This window comes from Strigops habroptila, chromosome Z (assembly GCF_004027225.2).
Source record: "Strigops habroptila isolate Jane chromosome Z, bStrHab1.2.pri, whole genome shotgun sequence".
NCBI lineage: Eukaryota > Metazoa > Chordata > Aves > Psittaciformes > Psittacidae > Strigops > Strigops habroptila.
The window spans coordinates 96,314,394-96,337,807 of NC_044302.2; the positions used below are offsets into that span (position 1 = coordinate 96,314,394).

At 38.7% G+C, this 23,414-nt stretch overlaps 1 protein-coding gene across 1 annotated transcript in view; it reads right to left on the reverse strand.

The window, feature by feature from the left end:
* Positions 1-4,354: 4,354 nt before the first annotated feature.
* RIT2 (Ras like without CAAX 2) overlaps positions 4,355-23,414 on the reverse strand; it is a 171,527-nt gene continuing 152,467 nt past the window's right edge. The window contains exon 5 of the mRNA XM_030512920.1: positions 4,355-5,869. Coding sequence (XP_030368780.1) covers positions 5,648-5,869 — 222 coding nt within the window. The 3' untranslated portion in view covers positions 4,355-5,647. The remainder of the gene's footprint in view (positions 5,870-23,414) is intronic.

The following is a 23,414-nucleotide window of genomic DNA, read 5'->3' on the forward strand; positions in this document are numbered from 1 at the left end:
TTTGACCATTGAAATTCATAGATGTGAAATAGACTGCCTTCCTCGTCTACTAGTTATACTTAAACCATAAAGGTAAGAGTATTGTTTTCTTTTACACAGATAAAAGTAATATAAAAATAATAATATAAAAATCTTGCTTTACTTTACCCTAGTAACACAATTATTTAACTGGAATTCTGTTCCAACTGCTGCCATGAAAACGAATGGCTTTTTCATTTGGTTGTATAGTTGTGAAACAGTTGTAAGTCTAAAAGCACTGTAAAAAAAATGATTCATGACAAAGTGCGAGAATGGGAAAATCTCATTGTCATATTAATTATCTATTGACAGAAGATATACAGTAGGTGATGCAATGGCTTTGGATGTTCTTGTCTTTATTACCTCTTGGGGGAAAAGTTCAGATCGTGAAATGAGTTTGGTGCTCTTGAGTGGACATTTGTCCTCCTCACAAAACAACCTCATAATTCAGCACAATGTAACAAAATTGGAGAGCTCAAATTGAGGAGGCTTAGAACCAGGAGCATCAGGGAGTGATAAATCAGACTAGAGGTGCAGGGCAATGCCGCTTGGGGTGACTTTCATAGCATCTGTGAGACAATGCCATCCCCATCACAAATCATTTTGCCAGGCAGGAATCCTAAGGAGCTCCACGTACTTGAAGGTACAGGTGAAGCTGGAAACAGTTCTAAAAAGGATGCTGACCAGAACTGGTGTAAGACACTATTCCATTCAATTGCCATTCAATTTTATGAGAACAGAGATTTTAATACCGTATTAAAGCCACATTTTGTAATTTTGCCTTTCCACTGCTAACTTTCAGTGATTTTTTCAGTCATAAACAATAAGCAATGTGCATGATGCACACTTGTATGAATAAGAGTCCCTGAGGGGGAATGTCTAAATATGGCTAACCACTGTAAGTATATTTAATTGAACTATATTAACATACTTGCCTATGTTAGACATCCATCTTTCAATTGCTAGTACAAATTCAGGAAAACACTGGTGCATTCCCACAGCTAACTGTAAAGATTGTGTGATTTATATGAAATGAATTGATGGTTTTCAGTTAAATTTTTAACAGTCAACCTCATGGTCTCAGTATCTCCTTTTGAGGTGGCTGCAGCAGCTACCTTCAACTTCGCTTACTGTCTCTACATAAAGGCCCACTTGCAGCTATTTTGCTTATCACAGATACCACGGTCTGGCCCACAGACAGTAACAGTCAACTTAAGAGAAGATTTTGACACAGTTATAGGGTGTAACTCATCACTATGAGACACTAAACTCTTTTGAGGCCCATCTTTTGCTTGTCGCATATGGTTTTTCCTATCTGTCATGATTTAGGGAGGACTCAAATATCTTAGAAAGACTAAGAATGGGAGACATATAGAAACTACATATATTATTGTTTATATGTATTGTGTATATATATAGTGTGGATATAATATGTATAGTGGACAAAATGAGGAGTCCTTTTCATTCTAGCTATGTCTTCTTACAATTCAGTCTCAAATATACATTTTTTTGTGCGTTTAAAGAAATTATTTTCAAACATTTGTGAAAACATCAGAATGTTAACTTAGTTCATGAACTTAGTTTTCTGAGTTTAAGTTTAAAGGCCCGCATGCAAAACCCATGAGAAAGGAAAATTTAACAACTGCAATATTCCACCTAGACTTACAGCCTCCCCCTTCTTACCTCTCCACTAGATAAAACGTGATCTGCCATAACGGGGAAGAAAGGTAATTAACTGCCCTATATTATGTGTTTGGGAGAGATATCATGGACACATTTGCCAAGTGTTATTATTTTACTTTATTTATTAGCTTTCTTTAATTATAATCCTGGAGGAAACTGAATTATGGCCCAGCTGCAACACAGTCTGACAGTGGACTAAGTTATGGTTGCCACCTTCATGGACTATAGGCAACACAGCAAAATAAAACGATCAGTTTCCTTCTTCAAACCTTCCAGGCATGATTAGATGAGAGACTAGTCAGAGATGGAAAAGTCTTTAGACACGGATCTGCTGTTTTTTTAATTCCGTCAGTTAGGTTTGACAGCTAAATACAATATTCTGTGATGGAATCATAACGATTAATTAAATAAAGCAGCTGCACCCAGCTTCTTGTGCAGTTATGACTTACATTATCCTCACAGACTACAACCTCCATCAGCTCTGCTCAATTAACTAAGGTTAAGCATTATAGATTATTGAAGGATTGGCTCATGATAAATCAGAATGACTTTCCCAATTTAAAAATAAAGGATGGCCAGATGTTTCAGAGGCAAGATTCAATGCCAAACATTTACAGCACAATTCTCTGCTGTAGATACTGGTTACAGCAATTATTAAAGATGAGGGTTAGCATATCTCAATTTAATAATAAAAATAATTATAATGAAAATGAGAAGAGAGACAGCCAAATAAGCCCCAAGGAAAATATAAAAAAAACCCCAAACCAATACAATTGCTCACTACCCGCTGACCAATACCCATCCTATCCCAAAGCAGTGATCAATCTCTTCTTGGTAACTCCTCCTACTTTCTATACTGGTCATGATGTACTGTGGTATGGAATACCCCTTTGACAGGTCTGTCTCTGTTCCCTCCCAGCTTCTTGTGCCCCTCCTCACTGACAGAGCATGAGAGACTGAAAAGTCCTTGATCAGGGCAAGTGCTACTGAACAACAACTAAAATGTGTTACCAGCATTATTCTCAGACTAAAGCTGAAACACAGCACTGCACCAGCTACTAGGGAGAAAATTAACTCTTAGCTGAAACTAGGACACCATGCAAGCCAGACAGGACAAATATAAATTTCTCTGTCCTTATTAATCGAAGGACTCTGAATGACTAGGTGACATGCTTAAGTTCTCTATGATCAAAGTGGAGTGAGCCCTTTGTCCAGTACACATTTAGATGCTTCAAATGGCTCATGGAAGATGTAGCAGAAGGTCTTCAGAGGATATGATGTCTCATTCTTCTTGAAGACACTAACCTAGTACCAAGTATCTTTCAAAATATGTCACATATGGGCTGACTGTAGAGACAATCAGAACCTGGAGATTTCATGGGCTTGGTACGTCTCAAAATATGGCTACATAAGCTGTGTCTGTACTAGTAATTTGCACATACCCAGGGAGTCACCCACACTGTTAAATTTTTTAAATTATCCCTTTGTTTCAGCCCATGGCAGGCCTGCACTTTTGTAATCAGTTGCTGAACACGATACAGAACCTAGCATAGTCCAGGGACCACTTCCAGCAGCAGTTTGTGTGTGGTAACCCTGCTGTGAAGGCTAAAAGAGCTTAATAGTATGGGAAAATGTTGCTCCATGACAGATGACCTTAATGTCAGAGGCTGGGCATGTTTAAAATATGAATCCATTAAAGGCTGAATCTTAGACTCTGTCTGTGCCCTCTTTTGCAACCTTTGCTGTACTGCAAACAGACTTGAAGCAAGGTACCCCTAAAACTATTCAGCCAAGCCAGTCTTGATGTAATATGTCCCTCATAAGGGAGGGTGATATGACATAATAACCAATACTAAATGGTTTTCAATTGACTCAAAGCTTAAGCATCTGCCTGAAAAAGACCAATGAACATCCCACAAGGTCTCTCAGGATAGTAATTTCTATGGTCTCTTACACGTGAACAACTGTCTCATTCCCCTCTTTGCAATGTAAAGTATTGGAACAGTCACAGATGTTTCCCCTTGTTATTTATTGTCTCATAGCTGCCATCTGTTCAGTGCAGCCTCCTGTTGTCTCTCCACCAATACTTAGTGCACAAACTCTTTGGACAAGCACATCTCTTTGTCTCTAGGATGCTTGACCTAAAATCTCAGTAGCAATACAAATGAAATAGTAATAGTAATTGCAATAGTATAAATACAGACTTCAGCTGTTGGAGGTCGGAAACAGAAAATGTCCTTAAATGCATGAATGTGTTTGTATACAATACAATATGTAATGTTGTATTATATAAAGTATATAGTATATAGCCACATATTACCTAACTATATGCAGTAAAATAGTACTTTTGGTGGAGAATTTTTGACAAGTCAAAAAATATTACAAGATTTTCTTGAAAGGAAGGAAAAGTGGAGAACAAACCATCAGACGAATGGTTTGAATGAACTGAACATACCCTTTTCAAGTTTAACAGAGCAAAGCAAATCAACCGCCCCGCCCACCATATCATCCAAAATATAATTAATTGAAACCATGCAAAATGGTCAAAACTAAACTATTTGTGAAAAAAATAACATTTACTTATAAACATGCGTATTTTTCTAATGATATCAATTATTACTCCGATGCAGAGAAAAATGACACCGACTACTAGTATGGTTTCATGGAAATCACAATTTTATTTCTTGACAAAATGTATGCATGTTTTAATTGTAAAATTTATAAATAAAGCAAATAGTAAAAGAAATTTGGGAAGAGAAAAGGTCAATGAGACTATACTTCATGCTAGCTTTAAAAAAGGAATATTTAAAAGACCTGTCCAACTGATCAATCAAATGATTCGCTTGGATGGTCAAGGACTATGAAAGATGATGACTGACCTTATGCAATTCTCTAGTAAGTCAAGGGTTGAATGGTACATCACAAATGTTATTATATGCTGGGACAAAGCTGCTTTGCTCTAGGGAAAGCTCTGTGAAGCATCAGACAGACAGTGCCGTTGTGTGCTCCTGGTGGAGTGCAGGAGTGTGTCCAGTGGTGAGGGACTGGCACAGGTAGCCCAGAGAGGTGGTGGATGCCCCATCCCTGGGAATATTCAAGGTCAGGCTGAACAGAGCTCTGGCAACCTGAGCTAGTTGAAGCTGTCCTTGCTCACTGCAGGGGTTTGGACCAGATGACCTTTAAAGGTCTCTTTCAACCCAAACTATTCTACGGTTCTAATGCACTGCATGTCTGTAGGACATGGCACATCTGGTAGCCAGTCCTGGTGAGTAATGAGCAGAGGAGAGAGAGCAGTAGCCCTGCAGCCTCTGGACAGCTGGTGTGTGTGACTTGTGCTATGCTTGCCAACCCTTCACGCTAAATGGAAAGGACACAATGAGCATAGGGCTCTACTGGGTGAAAATCTGCAGCTCCCTTGGGCCTGCTTTACACATACACAATCACACAGACATGGGCATGTGGGCTGAACACAGTCTTACCCTAAACCTACATTAGAATGTGAAGCTGGAGGTCAAATCCTAAAGTCCTTAAATAGTCAAAAAGCCCACTGAAACCAATGTTCTTAATTTCTGGAATGGTGAAATGCATGTAGAGAGGAGGCAGTGCAACCCCTTCTAGAGCTGGTGGAAGCTGGTTCTGCCTTGTACACTAGCTTAACTCCTACCATGTGAAGACCAGCCAGGGACCACAGGTAAAACACCACAGTATTTTCTCCACTCAGGTTTGCAGAGAAGGGATGAAAGGGTATGCTAAGTGACTTTATCTATAATACAGAGGAGCCACAGGGCAACCACAAATTGGGCCTTCAAGGAGCTACTTCTGCATGAGGGCTGAAGGGAAAAAACTCCAGGACCTACTCTGGAAGATGTTATGTCAATGATGCCTTTTTGAACTGTTACGGGTTACTGTGGTCAGCTCCTGATGGGTGGCTCACAGGGAACTGCCATCAGGTTGTACTTCCCTTTTTTTTCTTCAGGGACCCTTTCAGTTTCCGCCACAGACTATCCTTCCTCCTTATCTTCTTCTCCACCAGTGAGAACTCTTTCCTTCGGATTTCCCTCACTAGTCCGTGAAAGACATCGTCAATGTAGAAGCGGAGGGCAGCTGAAGTCTCGAAAAAGGAGCAGGAGTACTCTCTGGCTAAGCTCATTCCTTCTTCAGTCGAGACCTAGAGATAAAAGTCCGTAAGTATTGCCTAATGCACAGAGCATGAATCAACATGAGAACGATACAGTAGCTGTAGTCTGACTTACAAATCACAAACCTTTAATTTTACAGAAAAATATTCCAAGAGAGAAAATTCAAGAGTGAAATGATCAGAATGAATCCATGAGATGTCTGAACAGAGTATATTGACAATATTCATGTGCTCAGGTATATTATTTCCTTAAATCTAATGCATTATTTTTTCCATGTATTTCCTTTTTTTAGTGCTGTAATCCTGTAGTTTGATAATGCTGTTACCTTTATTCCATAGACTGGAACAGATAGCCAGAAAGACTTACATAGAAAATCCCTGTTCAGTATTAACATAATCCTGGAGGCAACTTGACTCCCTAAGCACACCAGCTTTCATACTGTAAGATTTCTCAGTCACATTAATTTCTGAGCACACCTTTAAGTGTTTTGGTCTTGGTAGGCCTGTAATCTTGCCACTGAGCTAACGCCTGAGCTGTAAGAAGATTCAAAACATATTTGTCTTTCAGTTCATCTTCCTTAAGTGACATCATGTACTTACAGTTCTCAGAGAACATGACAAAATGTGTCTGTACCTTGAGAAACTCTAAGGGGAGAAATCATCCTGAATCTAGAGGGGACCAAGGCAGGCCTTTTTCTAATTTGCTTGGATTTTAAAACAGGGATCTTCCTCCTAAAATTTCTATATTGGTTATCTCGTTGTCATTTGACCTGCCAGCTTGCTGAATGGAAGGGTGTTCAGCATACTGATCCACGTGTGTTTCATATAGACATTAAATGCTTACCGAAAGGAGTGCCACTGCCTACAACTTAATGTACGTTTTGGACTTTGGGAGCTCATCCGTTAACATGTAACAAGTTTGCAGCAAAACAAGGAGCAAACGCTATGAGCATCTAAATGTTAAGCTAACATTCCAGCCAATAGACTATCATTTCTTTTCAGTATTTGAACATCAAACTAAATGAATGAACTATATGAATGACATGTATGGTGTATATTCAAATTCTAGTCAGAAATTCCAGCCTTTCTTTTTATTTGTATTTCGATATCATGACTTATTCAAGTAACTTTCCAACCATTGGATAAAAAGGCAAAAAAAGTACTTTTAGACAGCCTTGTGAAAGGCTACATAATCAGCTATGAAAAGTCTTAATTGCTACTGCCACAAGACTGATATTGGTTATTGGTTTTCGTACTTCTGCTTTCATGCACCCAAAGTGCCATTTGTATTTATTAAGGAAACAAACCCTGGTGTTAAGATACAAACATGAAGAAAATGTCCTTTATGTTTAAGTTCTGACATCACCTCATTGCATTTTTGGCATCTATCTGTAAAGCTGGACATAGTAAGAAACAGGATTTGGGATGAAACAGAAAGTCAGTTCATTCCAGCCTGGAGATAAATCTGCACCAAGCAAGTGCCTGCAAAACACAGACCACAGAATTCCTTCCCATCACCTTTGCATTAAGTCACAAATGTTGGAACATTACTAGGATTATTCCTCTAAATCACAGGTATAATCTTAATTAAGAGTATTGTAAGAGTAAGCAGGGAGGTCGTATGCCAACCTGAACAATACTCACTGACACAATGAAAAATTGTTACTACTTTCCGACTGCTATAATTGCCAACCTTTAGCAAAAAGGAGATGGGTAGCAATATGGTCCATGTTTTTCTCTGGGCAGCTGTGTAAGCAAAATGTGTGATTCAATATGTCTATTGGGCACCATTGAGAAATTGATTGTCTGGATAGAAGACTATTTTGGTCTATTTTGGACTTTATAATCATTTTTTTCTTGCTATGCCTTGTTGGAGTTGAAGGAGGATTTCTTTATTTTATTTTGTTAAAGACACTGCAGTTCTGAGCAAATGATTACACAGAGCTGCAGTTTCAGTGAAGATTTCATGCATTCATTACCTAAAAGGAAAAAAAAAACAACCACATCAATAGAAATATCCTTATGCTAAAGAATTGTAAGGTCATAAATGCAATTAGGGTGCAAGTACAGCAATACTCAAATATAAAATACTGCCTTTCCTTTCGCTCCATGACGATCTAGTCTATGTCCATCTAATTCCTCCTTTATTTCACTTGGTTTTTAGTGTTTTTTTTCTTTTTTTTGTCTTTTTTTTGGATTAAAATTATGTTTTATTCCACCTGCAAGGAAGAACAACTGCAGGGAAGACATGCTACCCTTCATAATGAAACAAGACTGCGAAAAGCTGTGAGAAGCAGAGAATACTCAGGGGAAATAAATAGTGCAGAAAAACTTCCTCCCAGTCTCTGTGTGGCTGGAGGCTTGTAACTTGGCCAAATTTGGCTAGATTTCTATAAAAAGCAGCAAAAAGTTCGGTTTTGGACTCCAGAGTCCTTCCATCTTATGGAAAAACATTAAAGTTATTAATGGCAATAGCTCATTTCAAAGCAATGGTATTGTTCTTACATCTTGCCCTGAGGAACTGAGTAACTGCTTTGGGGAAATTTTATGAACTAATTCAGCATAAGGAGAACACCTGGCACAAACAATTTCAGGATGTTTAGCTGAAGCTTTTCAGCTTCAAGGCTAAAAACAGGCTTCTTTTTGAAATCTAATGTTGTCATAATTACCATTACTGCTTCCAGCACCAATGAAAATATAGCAATGGCAATTTAATTAATCTTTGTGCTGAAGGAACTCTAAATACAGAGGAAAACAATACACATTTTTCTTTTGGTTAATAATCTAGTCAAAAGGCTAGACACCTATGGAATGAGAAATAAGGGATAAAGGCCTTGATGAGGTCACTGACACCCACATAATTCCAGGGATTTACCTTGTTCCCATCTTATTGCCAGAAGAGAAACTATATTATAGAAATCCATCCCAGATCTGCACAGCTTAGGGATGTGTTGACAAATTGCAGCTTCCATGGGTCTGTATCAGCGGAGATATGATCTGTCTGTCAGCATGACACGGACAGACAGGTCAGGCAGCGAAGTCATTCTATTGAATATATATCTAGGAAGCAGAGCTTTATATCTCATCTTCAGAGTAACTCTCCATGATTGAATCTGGCATTGTTTCCCAGAGTATAATTCTGGATATATTGATTCCAATTTAGCTTGTTCCTTTGCAGGTAAAGCTTAAGAAGGGAATGAAGGTGGAAGACTGGTGTAGTGAAGATAATGAAAAATGAAAATTTATGAGCTGGCAGAAGTTTGATCCAAACTTTAAAAACTATGATTGTCTCAGTGGGCCTTGGATCAGGACTTACAGAAGCAGGACATGAAGCTTGCAGTATAACCAAAGAGCAAGAGAAGTCCATAAAATGGGCAATGAAGCCTCATGGACACGATACATGAGCCCCAGGAAAACAGTCTTTTCATGTCTTGCTTGTGAAGTGCATGGTTCTGAGTGCCCGTTTGGGCATGTATGAGTTGAGAGGAAAAATATACCAGTTACAACAGTATGCGGACTGTGGATAGCACATGGGACTTTAGGCTGAATTTGGAAGTTTTTCATCTCAGGATAGTTCAGGCCAGCTGGAATGCAGCAAAGCTTCATATAGATAGGAAATATTCACTGTCTACAAACTGCATTTTATAGCATTAAGATTCTGTTTGTGGCTTTTGCAAACCTCCCTCGAAAAATTACAAGTGAGATTAAATGCAACACTGACAGCCTGTGAAAGCTGTGATGGATGAGCTGTCACCTTTACAGCAGCAGGTTCCCCACTAAGGTCAGTTCCTGTACAACCAAAAGTTGAGCACAAAACCAGCTGTGCTGGAAGGTGGGTGGAAAGGCACTGACAATCATTGGATCCCATAGGCAGAATATTAAAATATCTGTATCTGAGAAACAAAGTGCAAGAAAAGCAAACAGATCAATAGTCTACCCCTGTCCTTGGACTGTCATTAGCTGGAAAATCTCCATCAAGATCAGACTATTTTGTGTTCAGTTTTGTCTCTCCTTTGGTCTAGGCAGCAACAGAAGCATCCCAAAGTAGATTTCATCTACAGAGATGGTATTGGCAGACTGGGCAGTTCTGGGGACCTCCTAAAAGAGAAACATTGAAATGCTGGAGAGGGTCCAGAGAAGGGCAATGGAGCTGGTAAAGGATCTGGAGCACAAGTGTGATGAGGAACTTGCTGAGGGACCTGAGGGGGTTAGTCAGGAGAAGAGAAGGCTCAGGGGGGACCTTATCCCTCTCTACAACTACCTGACAGGAGGTTGTAGTGAGGTGGCGTCAGCCTCTTCTTCCCAAGTAACAAGTGACAGGACAAGAGGAAATGGCTTCAAACTGCACCAGAGGAGGTTTAGGCTGGAGATAAGGAACAACTCCTTCCCCAACGAGTGGTCAGGCATTGGAACAGGCTGCCCAGGACAGTGGTGGAGTCACCATCCCTGGAGCAGTTTACAAACTATATAGATGAGGCCCTCAGTGATACGGGTTAGTGGTGGCCTTGACAGTGGTAATGGTTAGACTTGATGATCTTAAAGGTCTTTTCCAACCTAGTTTATTCTATGATTCTGTGACTCAAAAGCATCATCTCAGGTGAGCTAGTGGTGGTCCTCATGCAGGGAAGCAATGCATTTCCTCTTGTGTGTCACCGCCCTGCAACAGCATGATCTATTTGAGATGGCTTTTTGCAGTTTCTCCCCTGTGTGATTGGGACCTGTAGTTTGCCGTGAAGAGTTCTGGAGTGTGCGGGTAGAGCATCAAGGGTTGCAAGGATTCTTCCAAATTTTTGGTAGAGATTTTTATCCTGACAGTCCTCATTAACTTTGAAATGGCAAACAGAGTGATAAATATAGACCCAAACGCTTCATTCTGTGAATTATCTTTGTTGAACACATGGATCTTGATCACTAATCAGAGATAAAAGGGGACACATGTTGCTCAACAGAGTGCTCATCTAAATCCTACTGAGACTAAGAAGAGGAACTCCAGTGGTTTTTGATCCAGCTTTGTACTTCTGACAGGCAATAATTTATGTGAGCTGTAAACAACAGATAACTTTAAGAACACGGGGAGGGAAGCAGCATTTTGAGCAGCCTTGTTTGAACCACAGTAAGTAATAAAAAGACTAGGAAAAGCCATGAATGCTCTGAAAAGTCTAGGAAAAAAGCCTAGGAAAGTTCCATGTCCTTTCCCTTCAACTCTGCTGGATTTTTAATGTTTCCCAACAGGCCCCATTCAGAAAACAAAACCAGATGCCGGGTTGTGTATTAGCACCTGGATATCAGTTTAGAGACACACAGGCAATCCATAAGAATCCACACAAATGTTTAGGTCCCTTCCCATCACAGTCCATTCTCTCAGGATATCAGAACAAACATAATAACCTTTTGATACAGATGCAAACCCCTAATATGCCACAGGAAAAAGCTGGAAAGATCAAAGGTATTCACAATTTCCTCATTCTCTCATAAGCAAATTCACCAAGTAAAAAAGAGAAAAGTCATCTCATGGGTCAGGAAAGTGAATGCCATTCTGGAAAACAGAAAGCAAAAAATGGCTATTGTCTATATGACATGAATTATATTTCTTTTTAATCCCAGCACTGACCACTGGTTTTAGGCTGAATGTACTCCCACGCAGCACCTGTGAGTTTTCTTATTAATGATGAACAATAACCTGGAATGGCCAATTGTCACTAGTCTTAGTTTATCACCCTATGTGTAAGGTACCAGGAGGAAATTAGGTGGTCCCTGGGCACCCAGCACTGACAAGCTTCAGCGACCTACACAGTAATCTAGACAGGACAAGCTCTGTATTTTGACAGATGGGACTAGGTCTAGCGAAAACTGAGCTGTGTTCCTACATTGCCACCTGCCTTTCTTGGAGCCAAAGGCTTTCACTGTAAGCATTTGATTCCCATTTTGAGAAACATACACCCCAATCCACTAAACCAAAAACAGGTCTATCATACCTATGTCATTTTTGACAGTTCTTAATTTTTTCCTTGGGCAAGTGTTGTATCAACAGGCATAGTGGCAGAGACTTTCTACAGGCTGGTATAAGGATCTTTCCGACTGTGAAATGCTATTGTTCAGGTCAAAGCTGAAATACTTGGATACTACAGCAGTGGCTGGTGTTGAAAACCCAAGCAGAACCAGATAAAACAGAAAAATCAATCTTTCTGTCTTTTTAAGACAAGCACCACTGCTGTTACTTGTTCACATAATATTTGTCATGGAATACTTTTTAAAAGAACAGAAAAATGTTCTAAGCCCATCTACCCTTTCTCTCTTTCATCAGATATTTACATTTATAAACTGTCCATCATATTCTTGCCACTGAGCAATGACATCCCTGAAAGGAGGAGAAAAAGCAAGATCAAGTGGAAATCGATTCAGGTGGAAAGAAATGTTGAATACTAGCCTTTGTGAGGAACCAGTGTTTCCTCTGTGGCCAGACATTCAATACAACTATGTTTCAGGTCTAAACAAATGCAGAGTAAAAGCCAAAGTAAAACAAAAATCATTGGTGTTAAGATCTTGTTTCCGTCCCCTTCAACACAAATATTCTGCATTGTTTCAGAATTTTAAATTAATTTTAAAGTGAATTATTCCTTAAAAACATAATGTTGAAACTTTTCTTTCTGCAAACATAAACATTTTAGCCGTTATGTATGACCCCATTCTCAGATGTACACATTGCAGCTACCAATTTGGTTTGGCCAAGATTCCACTAGAATTCACAATTAGTTTCTGCTGACACAAACCAGCATTTTTCATTCAACCAAACATGTGCACCTTATTTTTCTCCTCAGCCCCTGGGGAAGCAGACACCTCTTTTCAGCAGCCTGAGCAGTAAATGAGCAACATGCTGCAGAAATGCGAGAAGAGAATTTCGTGTCAGCACCATTACTCTTAAAACCATTTGGAAGTCTTCAGAAGTAATTAGTCGAACAAACCTCACTCTGACTTCATGGCAGGCAATTCTGCAAGCTCAGCTTTGCTAGCTTTCCAGATTACAAGGCTAGATGAGATAAAAGCTGCCATACAATTAATCACTGTTATGAGGGTATTGCAATTAGTTCTGTTCGTCTCCCCCCACCCAGAGTTACATGAAAGCTACTGTCTTATAAGGGTTTTCCATGTTTTCCTTCCTGCCTTGCCACTATGTGATACTTTTTGCTGGTTTCACACTTGAGAATTGTTGGTGACCAGAATGGGGTCTAGCATGAATGACATGGGCGTAGATAGGATTAACAGACTGGGCCAAAGGGGAAGATGTGGTCTTGTTGTGTGAATGTACACCCTGACAGACTGGGCATCATGGAAATAGTCATGTCACAGTACTGCATATTTCATGTCCTCAGCTGTTCCAACCTCTGCATTACAAAGGCTCAGATATTCTTTCCCTTCCCCTCATAACCCCGTCTTTGCATTTGGACAGGAAGGAAAATGTGGTTTTAGCAATGAAGAAAATAATAGGATTGTCTGGGGCTTCTGTGATGAGCTTTGTGCATTAGTCTTAGGGGATGGAGAATGGAGATTGTGGAATTGTAAAATTAATTTGCTATTTTTTTAAAGAAAAACTTTATAATAGTCTTGAGAAAAAAAAAAAGTAATTTCTAGAAAAAAACAAAGAGATTTTTCCACTCAAATTATGCAGTTCTTGCCTGGTTAATCAGTAAGGAAGGACATGAAACACAGCTTAAACTTTCTGTTCTGAGCTAGGAAGAATCATGCTCTCATTTGATCCTAAGGAACTGCAAGTTGTTAGGGGCTGGGAAAGTAATCTCATGAAGCATCAACAAACACTTGTTTTTATGTTCTTCACTGCTGACCGCTGTTAGATTAGACTGACCTGCTCTGACCTGCTAAGGTCATTGCTATACTCTTATACGAAAACTCTAAACTATTACTATTAGTAATACTAATACTCTAAACTATTACTATTAGCTATTTCATTAAATTTATTTGTGTCACTCTTTTTCTTGTGAAAAAATTATCAATGCAATGCGAATTCACACTTGAATAATAGTTTCTGGAGGTTTTTAGCATCTTTCGTGATGGATATTACTGCCCAGCACTGATTTCTGCCTAGTCTTTCTCTCCCTTTTGGATTTTTTTTATTTTCCTCACACTTTGGATCCACAATATCCTTGTAACACAGGATCTATGCCTCCAGGAAATTTCATTTCTGCTTTGGGAAAACGTTTTGAGTAAAAAGAAACATTCTGCATGCAGTTGCCTAGTTGCAAAACAAGCAAAACACATGATGCTCCTAGATCTATTGTTTCCAACTTGTGATAATGTAGCTTCATTATTTCACAGATGTAATTCTAAATAATTAAACCGAGATCTCATTTCATGCAGAAACCACCATGGAATCGGGGTTCTGTCTGCAGGTTAGACTCTGAAGTTGTTCTTGTCTACTACAGACTGCACTCTTGGCTTTATCTTGTCAAAAGCAAGACTGATGAGTGGGTAAAAGCATCTTTATACCAGGAAATGTTTCTGGAGTGACGGCCTCAGGATCTGACTGAATTGGATACTTGGAGCCACATGATCTTGCATCAGTGAGCAATAGCTCTGGGTCTAATTTGAAGAGAATGTGGAAGTGTTAAATCCTTAGCATCAGTCTTCAAGATGAACAAGTATGGGTCGATTGCTCAAAGCATTTTTCAGAGATATCTGACAATTTTCTAAATTGTCCATCATCTTTAAAGGTACTTTGATTGCAACGCTCCACGGTAGATGGCCATAATATAGTTGCAAAAAGCAGTTTCTACGTCAGTTCAGCTTGGAACACCTACATGGGGAGACTGGATTTTTGTATGGAAAAAAATCTAGGAATTACATTTTTTGGTTCACAATAAAGAAAAAACTTTTCAATTTTTTGTAAGCAACAACAACAAAAAAAGTCAATTATCTGCCAAAGACAGATGCTTATTAAAAATTTTCCATGTGAAAGAAGCTGTAAATGTACCTTTCAGCCTTTTTTTTTTAAGCGGATAGAAAGTTAGTAAGTTGAACTCTTAACATTGCAAGTGATTTCTATGGTTTTGTGAGCACAACTATCAGTACAGCACAGCCACCCCCCATATCTTTTATCTATATGTAGACTAATGTAGCCTATTTTGATTTATGTGTTAGAAATTAAAATTCCACTCATCAATTGTATTAAGTTCTTCATTAGGACTCAGGCACTATGCAGACTGGGTACTAAGTAAATCTACTTAATACCTGGTAACCTATGCAATTATCTGTGCCATTTTATTACTTTGAAGTTGTAACATAGCCTCTTAACAGCAATATTTTGTTCTGAAAACACTCCACTGACATGAGGAGATAAAAAAACAGGGCAGGAGTTAGTGAGGAGGAGACCAGGGCTCTGTTTTCAGTGTGCTATTTTCCAGTTGTCTGCTGAACACTGGGAAACACGATTCAAGAAATCTGAAGGAAAACAGAAAGAAATCTGAAGAGCTGAATACAAAACAAGAAAGAGGCAGAAACAGCTGTATATTAATTTGTGTATGTTTTTATGTATAGTCACAAAGAACTGTAAATGAAGTAAAAAACCCACACACAGTCAAGCAAAAATACTGGTGATTCACAGAACTGAAACAGTGTTTACAGCCAAAGTTTGTGTTCAGTTAAATGTGTCATTTTTATCCATATAACAGACTACTGGAATTAAGCTCTGAAAGTTCCTCCTTCGCCTAAGCTAAATACAAATTTCCAATGCTGGAATAAAAAGGTCACAAAAAATGTCTGTTCCAAATTCAGTAGTCCTGTGTGTCCTGACACCACACATTGCTTCACAACACATGGATTGCAATACACATATATTCCAGTATGGAGTTCTTACATCTAAACATACTCCCAGACAAAGCTTGCAGGCAGACAGAGAACACCATGCTAAATTCCTGGCAGTGAAAAGGAAATTGCAACAAATCTCTCCCTCCTCCCTTCACCTCCATGCATTTGTCATCTGCTGGTATTCAGGGATTCTGTTAATGCTGCTGAAGTGAGTATTCGAAAGGAGTGAGACAGAGGCAGAGTTTATAACGGATTTATAGAGATTTGGGCTGCAATGGAATAATTTAGGGTTTGGGGTTTTTTTCAGAAGTTGTTTGCTGAAGCAAGCATGTGTTGAAGTCTATGAGGTACCAAAGTGCTTTATGCACAATTTACAGAACATTTCACCTTTCCACTTATTACTTGGGCTGCTTTTCAAAGGAAAAGTTTCTCAATGCAGTGAGAAAAGGATGCTATATCAGGAAATGGGAGTGGTGAGCTGTTTTGTGGTTTTGTTTCCAGGAACATGTAATTAATTTTGAGGGTTCAGTAATTTTGAAGTTTATTGGGAAAGTTTGTCAAACATCTCATTATGAGAAATACTTACAGAGTATCGTTATTAAACTAATGGCATTGATCTTCCCCATGTCAATATTAGTTCAGGCAAAATGTTACACTTTTATAGAATATGAATTTACTGAAAAATATCATGGGATCTTCACTGACGTTTTCTATTTCAGCTCCACTCTGATGTGGTGAAAGGAGAGCTCATGGGTGAGCAAAAAGTCTTTTCTTGTTTACCGGACCACTGAAAGACAGAGGCCCATGACACAGGAACCTTAAAAAGGGAATGACAGCTGCATAAGGAGCATCTACTTAGCTCCATCATGTATTGTGATCCACCAGCACAGACACTGCATAATAAAATACTGAGTCTGAAGAACTGCATATGAAGGGGATAACAATGAGAAACGGATGTGCTGAGGGAGAAAAATTAAAAATCTTAAATGGCTGTGAGTAGGAAGAGCTGTAAGAACGCATTTAGCTAATTAGACATAACAAGCACTCTTATTGCCTGCTAACGTCACTCAAATTACCTCACTTTTGCTGCAGGCTAACAACATGCACTTGGATAGTTTCCGTGGTAACTTGTGTGTACATCTGTGGTTAGCAGGTCCTATTGGCAAAGCTCCCTGTTCGGCAGGCAGTATCTTTGGATAACCCTTCTGTATTTGCTGCCTGTGGGTTTCGATTTTTACTCAGAAGACTGAGCACCTTAAAGAAAGTAAAAGCAATAGCTGGCAGAATCTTCACTTTGTTGAATACAGCCCCAAACTTTTTTGCATACATCTCCAAGACATCTCAGATACGTTACTAACAGAAACTTAAGCAATGATGATGCTCAAAGACTAATCAGTAGGTTTTTAATAGAATCTGAATTTTTGACTGAAGACAGAGAAGTTAGCTGGGATGCTCATTCTTGTTGACTGCCACAAAGAAAAGGATATAGTGAAGAGAGGAAATCTCACAGCCTCTCTAGGTGTTTGTTCCACTCTTTAACCACTCTCATGGTGGAAAAACCCCTCATCATTAATATGATTTTCTTGTGCTGCTTTTTTTTTTTCATTTCTTCTCATCCTTTCCTTGTACACCTTCAAGAAAAACCTGTTTTTCTCTTCTATCTACTGATTATTAGGTGGCTGAACACAGCAAGATGATTCCCTTTGATTCATCAGGCTGAAAAAATCCACAAGCTCAGGTCTGTCAACCTCTCCTGTTACTTTTTGTGCTCTATCTCCAAGACCTTCTTGGGGATTTCTGCTGAACATCAATTTATTTCTTGAACTGTGAAGCACAAAACAGACACAATACTGCACATACATTCCTGAAAGTGCTGAATAAAGATCCAAGGATTACTTTCTTGGACCTATTAGCTACACTTTTGCTAATACAATCCAGAACATGTCTGGCCACTTTCACTGTAAGGGCACATTGTTGGTTCATGGTCAATTCACCCACAATTTCCACGTCCTCTTCTGCAAAGCTGCTTTCTTTCAAGTGGTACTGCTGCATGATGTTGTCCATCCCAGGAGCAGGCTTAGCATTTGGTTTTGATGAACTTAATGCGGTTCCTATCAGACCATTTCCCCAGTTTGGCAACGTCCTCTCTGTGTACATATGCTACTTGCTAGTGTATCAACCACAACATCCAATTAGGTACCTCTCATTAAGGTACCTTCCATCCCAGAATCCACTTGTTAGTGGATATTCAGAATACTGCCTTGCATTTCACGTTTGAGGAATGTTACTAGTAATTTGGTGTTAGCTGGACTTTGTACTGCTCATTACAGCCCTTTGATCTTGGTGGTTCAGCTAATTCCCCTCCACTTTGTAATCTATCTATCCAAACCATGTCACAGTTGTTTGGCTATATTGACACTATAAGATACTGAGTTGAAAGTTTTTTAAGAGCCAAGGTAAACATAATCATCCGCAAAGTCATGCATCTGAAAGCCATTATAGAACTCAGTCAGCTTGTCAGGCATGATACGCCCTTGGTAAATCTGTGCTAGCTGTTCCTGGGCACGTTCTTATCCTCCATGTGCTGGCGTGTGGCTTTTTGGGATGATTTGCTTCATAAATGAATCATCAATTTCTTTTAAGGCAACTGAGATAGAAAAAAAATAGTGACACAATTGATTTAGCTTTGAATTTCTTATCTTAGGTATTGATACTTAAAAATACAGACATCAGCAAAGGCTGTACAGTCCTAGCCAGGAACCTGAGCGTACGCTCACCAAGTGAGCCCGTTGTCACTTCAGCCTCACTGAAGTTTCTTCCAAAGCTATTCAAAGAATCTACATGAAAATGTAACTAACTGCTGAGTTGAGATAAACATAACACAAGATAACTGTCCATGTAAGTAAAGACAGGTGGAAGTTTTTGAAAATTACAGATTTTGGGTCATAACAATATTTCCACCTGCTTTGCCCTGTTTTGGTTTTGGTTTCATGTTTGAAAAGTTTGATTAGATACTTCTGACCATTTTTCTTTCTCTTACTAGTATCTGAAAAATGTGCAAAACCAATGTAGACCACATATTATCACAGAGAGCAGCATACAGCCTCACAGGCTACTACAGTGAAAAAGGGAGTAGAAGTATTCAATTCTCATGCCATATGGGCAAGAGGGTTGAGGAAATGAAACAAAATTACTGAAGTAAATGGAAAAATTCCTATTACACCTCGTTGCAGACCCTAATGAAAGAGTCTGGAAACAAGCAGTCATCCATCTCTGACCAGGTGGTATACCTGAGTATACAAAATAAAAAGTGGGGAGAGGAGGGCAGCAAAAGAAGGGAACAGCTTAAACCACAGATGGCTTAAAATGATCCAATAGAATATTTGTTTTTAATCCAGAATTGCTGCACCTTTTCATACACAGCTCTGGATACCAAGACCTACCCATGAAAAAAGTGATTTGTGTTGTTTTCCTATATAGATTTGATATTTATGGCAATGGTTATTTTTCTATGATGTCTCTAGTGAAAGATGAGCTGTTTTGATCTATATCTGCTATTCTATACTGCTTTCAATCTGGAACACATGCTGAACTTTGCACTTCATAATCTGATGGTGGGGCACACTGCAGACTACAGAAAAGCTGTACTGATGGGATGAGTAAATAGCTTAAGTGAAAATTGCACTACAGCTCACCCACAATAGGATTTAACAGTTTTCAATATCTTTGGTCTTTTAGGGATAAAGTGTATGATGTTGACTCACTTTCTTTTCTCTTACTAGTGTTTGGTGCATTTTTAAGTCATGTAGTCCTGTGAAATCAATAGGGTTACTCATAAAAAATACAAACGTTTAACTGTCCGTGAGTTGTAATACTTCTCTTGGCTTGGGTAAGGATCTCTGTCCTTTCAACTTTCTTGGGTACAACCAAAACAAAAGTTTGCTGAGCTGAGTGTCAGCAGGTTGAGTGCGCTGCTAACGGGAGACCATGAGATGTATCTCAGTGGCATTCCACCTGCCTAAATGTATCAGGCTCTTGTATGAGCAAAAAGATGGATTGGAAAGATTACATTTGGAGTAGCTCATAGTCACAGATAAAACATTAATACTCCAGAATTTATAGGTATTTTCAATGCCCAATTAAAGTATTCAAGTGACATATGCCAAATATATCATCTCTTCCTACCTTTCTTTTCCTCTGTTAAGTTTGTAGCTTAATTGTTCTAGAGCAGCAATTTCAAATGTTATAGAAGTTTTTCTGAAATTTTGCCAAAAATTAGAAGACAAAACAGAAAACAACATGAATAAACCCCAAATATAATTATTGAAGGGAATTACCCTTTTGGAGATAACCCTGCAAGGGCTGGTGGTTATGGGTATATGAAAAGCTCTATTTAGAACACAATTTTAACACTCTCTGATACAGTCCAAGAATCAATCGAGATGTAGTATTTTATCTGTCAAATCAATTGATATAACAGGAAAAAATAAAGAAAACATAGGTAAACATTAAGCTGTACAATCTGGGTTGTGCGTCTGAAGTTGATTAACGGCAATTGCTCTAATTTTAACTTAATGAAATCAATTATTCACACTCTATAGATAAATAAGTACCATAGCACCTGCGGAGGATGCTCAGAAGAGTGACATAGACCTTTAAGCGATCCTTGTGACTATTCCAGTCCTCTGTGTTTCTGGCAATGACACTATGTACCCCATTCAAAAGAGGAGGGGAAGGGATGGGACGGGAGGAGACAGGAGGGGAGGGCTGGGAGTTTTTGCACTGTCAAGAGATGATCAGTATCACCTAACTTCTAGGCAGAATGTGTTCCTTGCCACTTAATACCCATTAGATGTTTTCCCATCATTTTTCTTTATTTTAAATGGCTCTTCCTTACAATTTGTCACAATGTCCCTTTGCTCCTTATCAACATAGGCCTGGTACTTTTGACACTTATCTACTTTCATTTACCTAGGCTAAAGCAATTAAGCTGCCTTTAATTTCCTCTGATAGGACCAAACTGATACACATTGTCTGCACCTATTCAAATTTGAATTTGTCATCATCATCCATAAATAACTACGGGTAATCTTAACAGAGATTTACTTATACTTTTATAATACCTTCGATGTTTCCATGCCACTGATAAATATATCACTCCGAATACCTCTTGAAGTGACATTTATTTTATGCACAATTGCATGACATTTGTGGCTTATAATCACACTGCAAGTGGCTGATATATCCAAGGTTTTCTCTCCTGCCTTCCAGCTGGTGTGTTATAGTAAACAGTCTTGCTATTAGTCCGTACGGGCATGGCCTTGCACTTTTTACAATTTCATTTAATTCCACTTCTATCACTCCTCTGGGTCATACAGCTTTTCCTCTACAATAATCCTGTCTCTTGTAGGTAGAAAATGCGCCCACTTTATGTTATCAGAAAATTGTGTCAGTATACTCCTGCATTTTTATGTCTAGGTCATTAATGAAAATGTTAAAAGATCAGCAAATTGAAAGGTAATACCTAATATTCTTAGTGGGTTGATGCTGTTCCGACTGGTGGGGTCAGAACCAAACCCTCCCTTTCTAAAAAGTTACTCAAATTTAAGAGTGCACGTGGTTGTATGTGTGTGCAATCCAGATGTCATAATTTTTTTGCCAGTAAATCACCCATCTCTGTTGGCCCATCTCAACTAACCCATCTGTTCCGGGTGTACAGAACACAGTGGAGAAAAGGCTGATTTATGAAATGCTGGATGATTGTCCCTATTTTTATTAATGTGTGATTATGACTTCCCAGCTACATCGGGTGAAAACAGTCACTTTCCATGTGAAAATACCAAGCTGACAGACACTAAACACTCCATGGCAAGGAGCCATGAAGCTGCTCTGCTCCAGACACTCCAATCTGCGAATAGCCCTTTGTGCAGCTCCAAGCACAATAGTGGGGCCTGGTTCATGACCCACGATGGTCAGTGGCACAGTTTTAATTCCAATAATCCAATGCCTCAAGGCTTCTGTATGAATTAACTGCACAGGCTTGCATCTAAGTGCCATATTTTGGAGACAGGGATAGAGCAGGTGGGGATTTGTACCGGTCAAACTGTTGAAAACCAGGGATAAGGAGTGGGAAAAAGAGGAAAATTAAAAAAAAAAAGAGAAAAGCCGTGAAAGACAACCCTTTCGTTTGTGTGCTTTGCATTGCCACCTGCCAGCCTCAGGCCTTCTGATCTCCTCTCAGTGAACCGTAGAGGCAGCAGTTGGAAAGATCAGATATATGCTCAGGGCAATCTGTCAGAAACTGCTTTATCACATTCCCCAACACTAAAACCTGTGGCACTAAAATCTATGTGTTTAAAACTATAACTGCCTCATATACGGGAGAACTCTTAACACAGGAAAAAAGCACTGAACACGGATCCTGCCCTGACATTATTGGGTTTTTTTAACATCACTAAAATATTAGCTTTTATTTTTTTTTATCTCCCTTAAGCATCTGTACCTTGTTTGTTAGCCTCTGGCAACACAGTTGTAATGTCATTCTCAAGAGCGTACACTGAATTCCATTATATAACAAATGAAACAAAAAATGGCAGAAGAAACCAACAGATAAAACTAACAATAATTAAGTCATTTAAAAATATTATTTTCTATTTCTATTTGTCATCTGTATCAGCCCTAGTTGATCCACTATTGGGCTATACTTCTTTTTTTCTAAGAGATGAGACAGATAAATTATGTGTGATTTTTTTTTAAAATAAGTGCTCACTATTTCTTTTATTAAAAAGGTAAAATTAAGCATGCATAGACTGTCCTTGCTTGAAGAGACAAGAATTTGTGAGTAAATCTGTATTTCTTCTTTCATTCTATAATACTTCTATATACCACATAGTATATGCTATATAGCATATCTCCTTTCAAGTTCAAAGCACTCTGCAGACATCCAATTAAGTTTTATATCAATCTGTTTAATGGTATAATCTTATAATATTATAAGATTATAATATATCTTATAATATATCTGTCAAATCCAGTGATAAGTATTCAAAGCATATTTGGATAAGGAGGAATAGATGGAAGGAAATATTTTTCGATCTGTACTGTCATCCTTAAAATAATTAATAAGCTGTATTGAATTGAATATAAAGCACAGTATAATATCATTCCTGTTTACCTGTAGAGTGAATAGATTCCCCATTATTTTTATTTAGTCTATGGGGTGGATATCCTATCTACCATACCATGTACTAAGGGGGCTGTTGGAGTATTTTCTTTTCATTCAAACCTCATTTCTCATGGGTGACACACAGGAATAAGCTTGGCATTTCATCTGAGTCTGTACAGTGAAACCCTCATTTCACTGTACAATTTGAAATGTACAGAATTTGGCAGACTTGGGCAGTTTTTGCTGGAAAAAAGCTAGACATTATAATGAGGACGGGGCTGAATTGCACTGGCAAGGCTCTATGTCGGGATGTTTTCACAGCATTTCTCCAAACAGCTCCTGAGTACAGACATTTCAGTGAGTTTCAGTACTTCCATGATGCCCAAATCTACTCACATCTTCTAAAAGATAGATACATTTAAAAACAAGTAGTTACCCAGGCAATACAATTTCTTTGGCAGTCCTCGCTATACAATGTTCTTTCACAGTGCTCAGGGATTCATAAACGTATTGACTGACCAGTCTGCCTAATACAGTCTCATTAATATAATTTCTTTAATTTTGTGTTAGAAAGTAGTAAGTTGTTAAAGT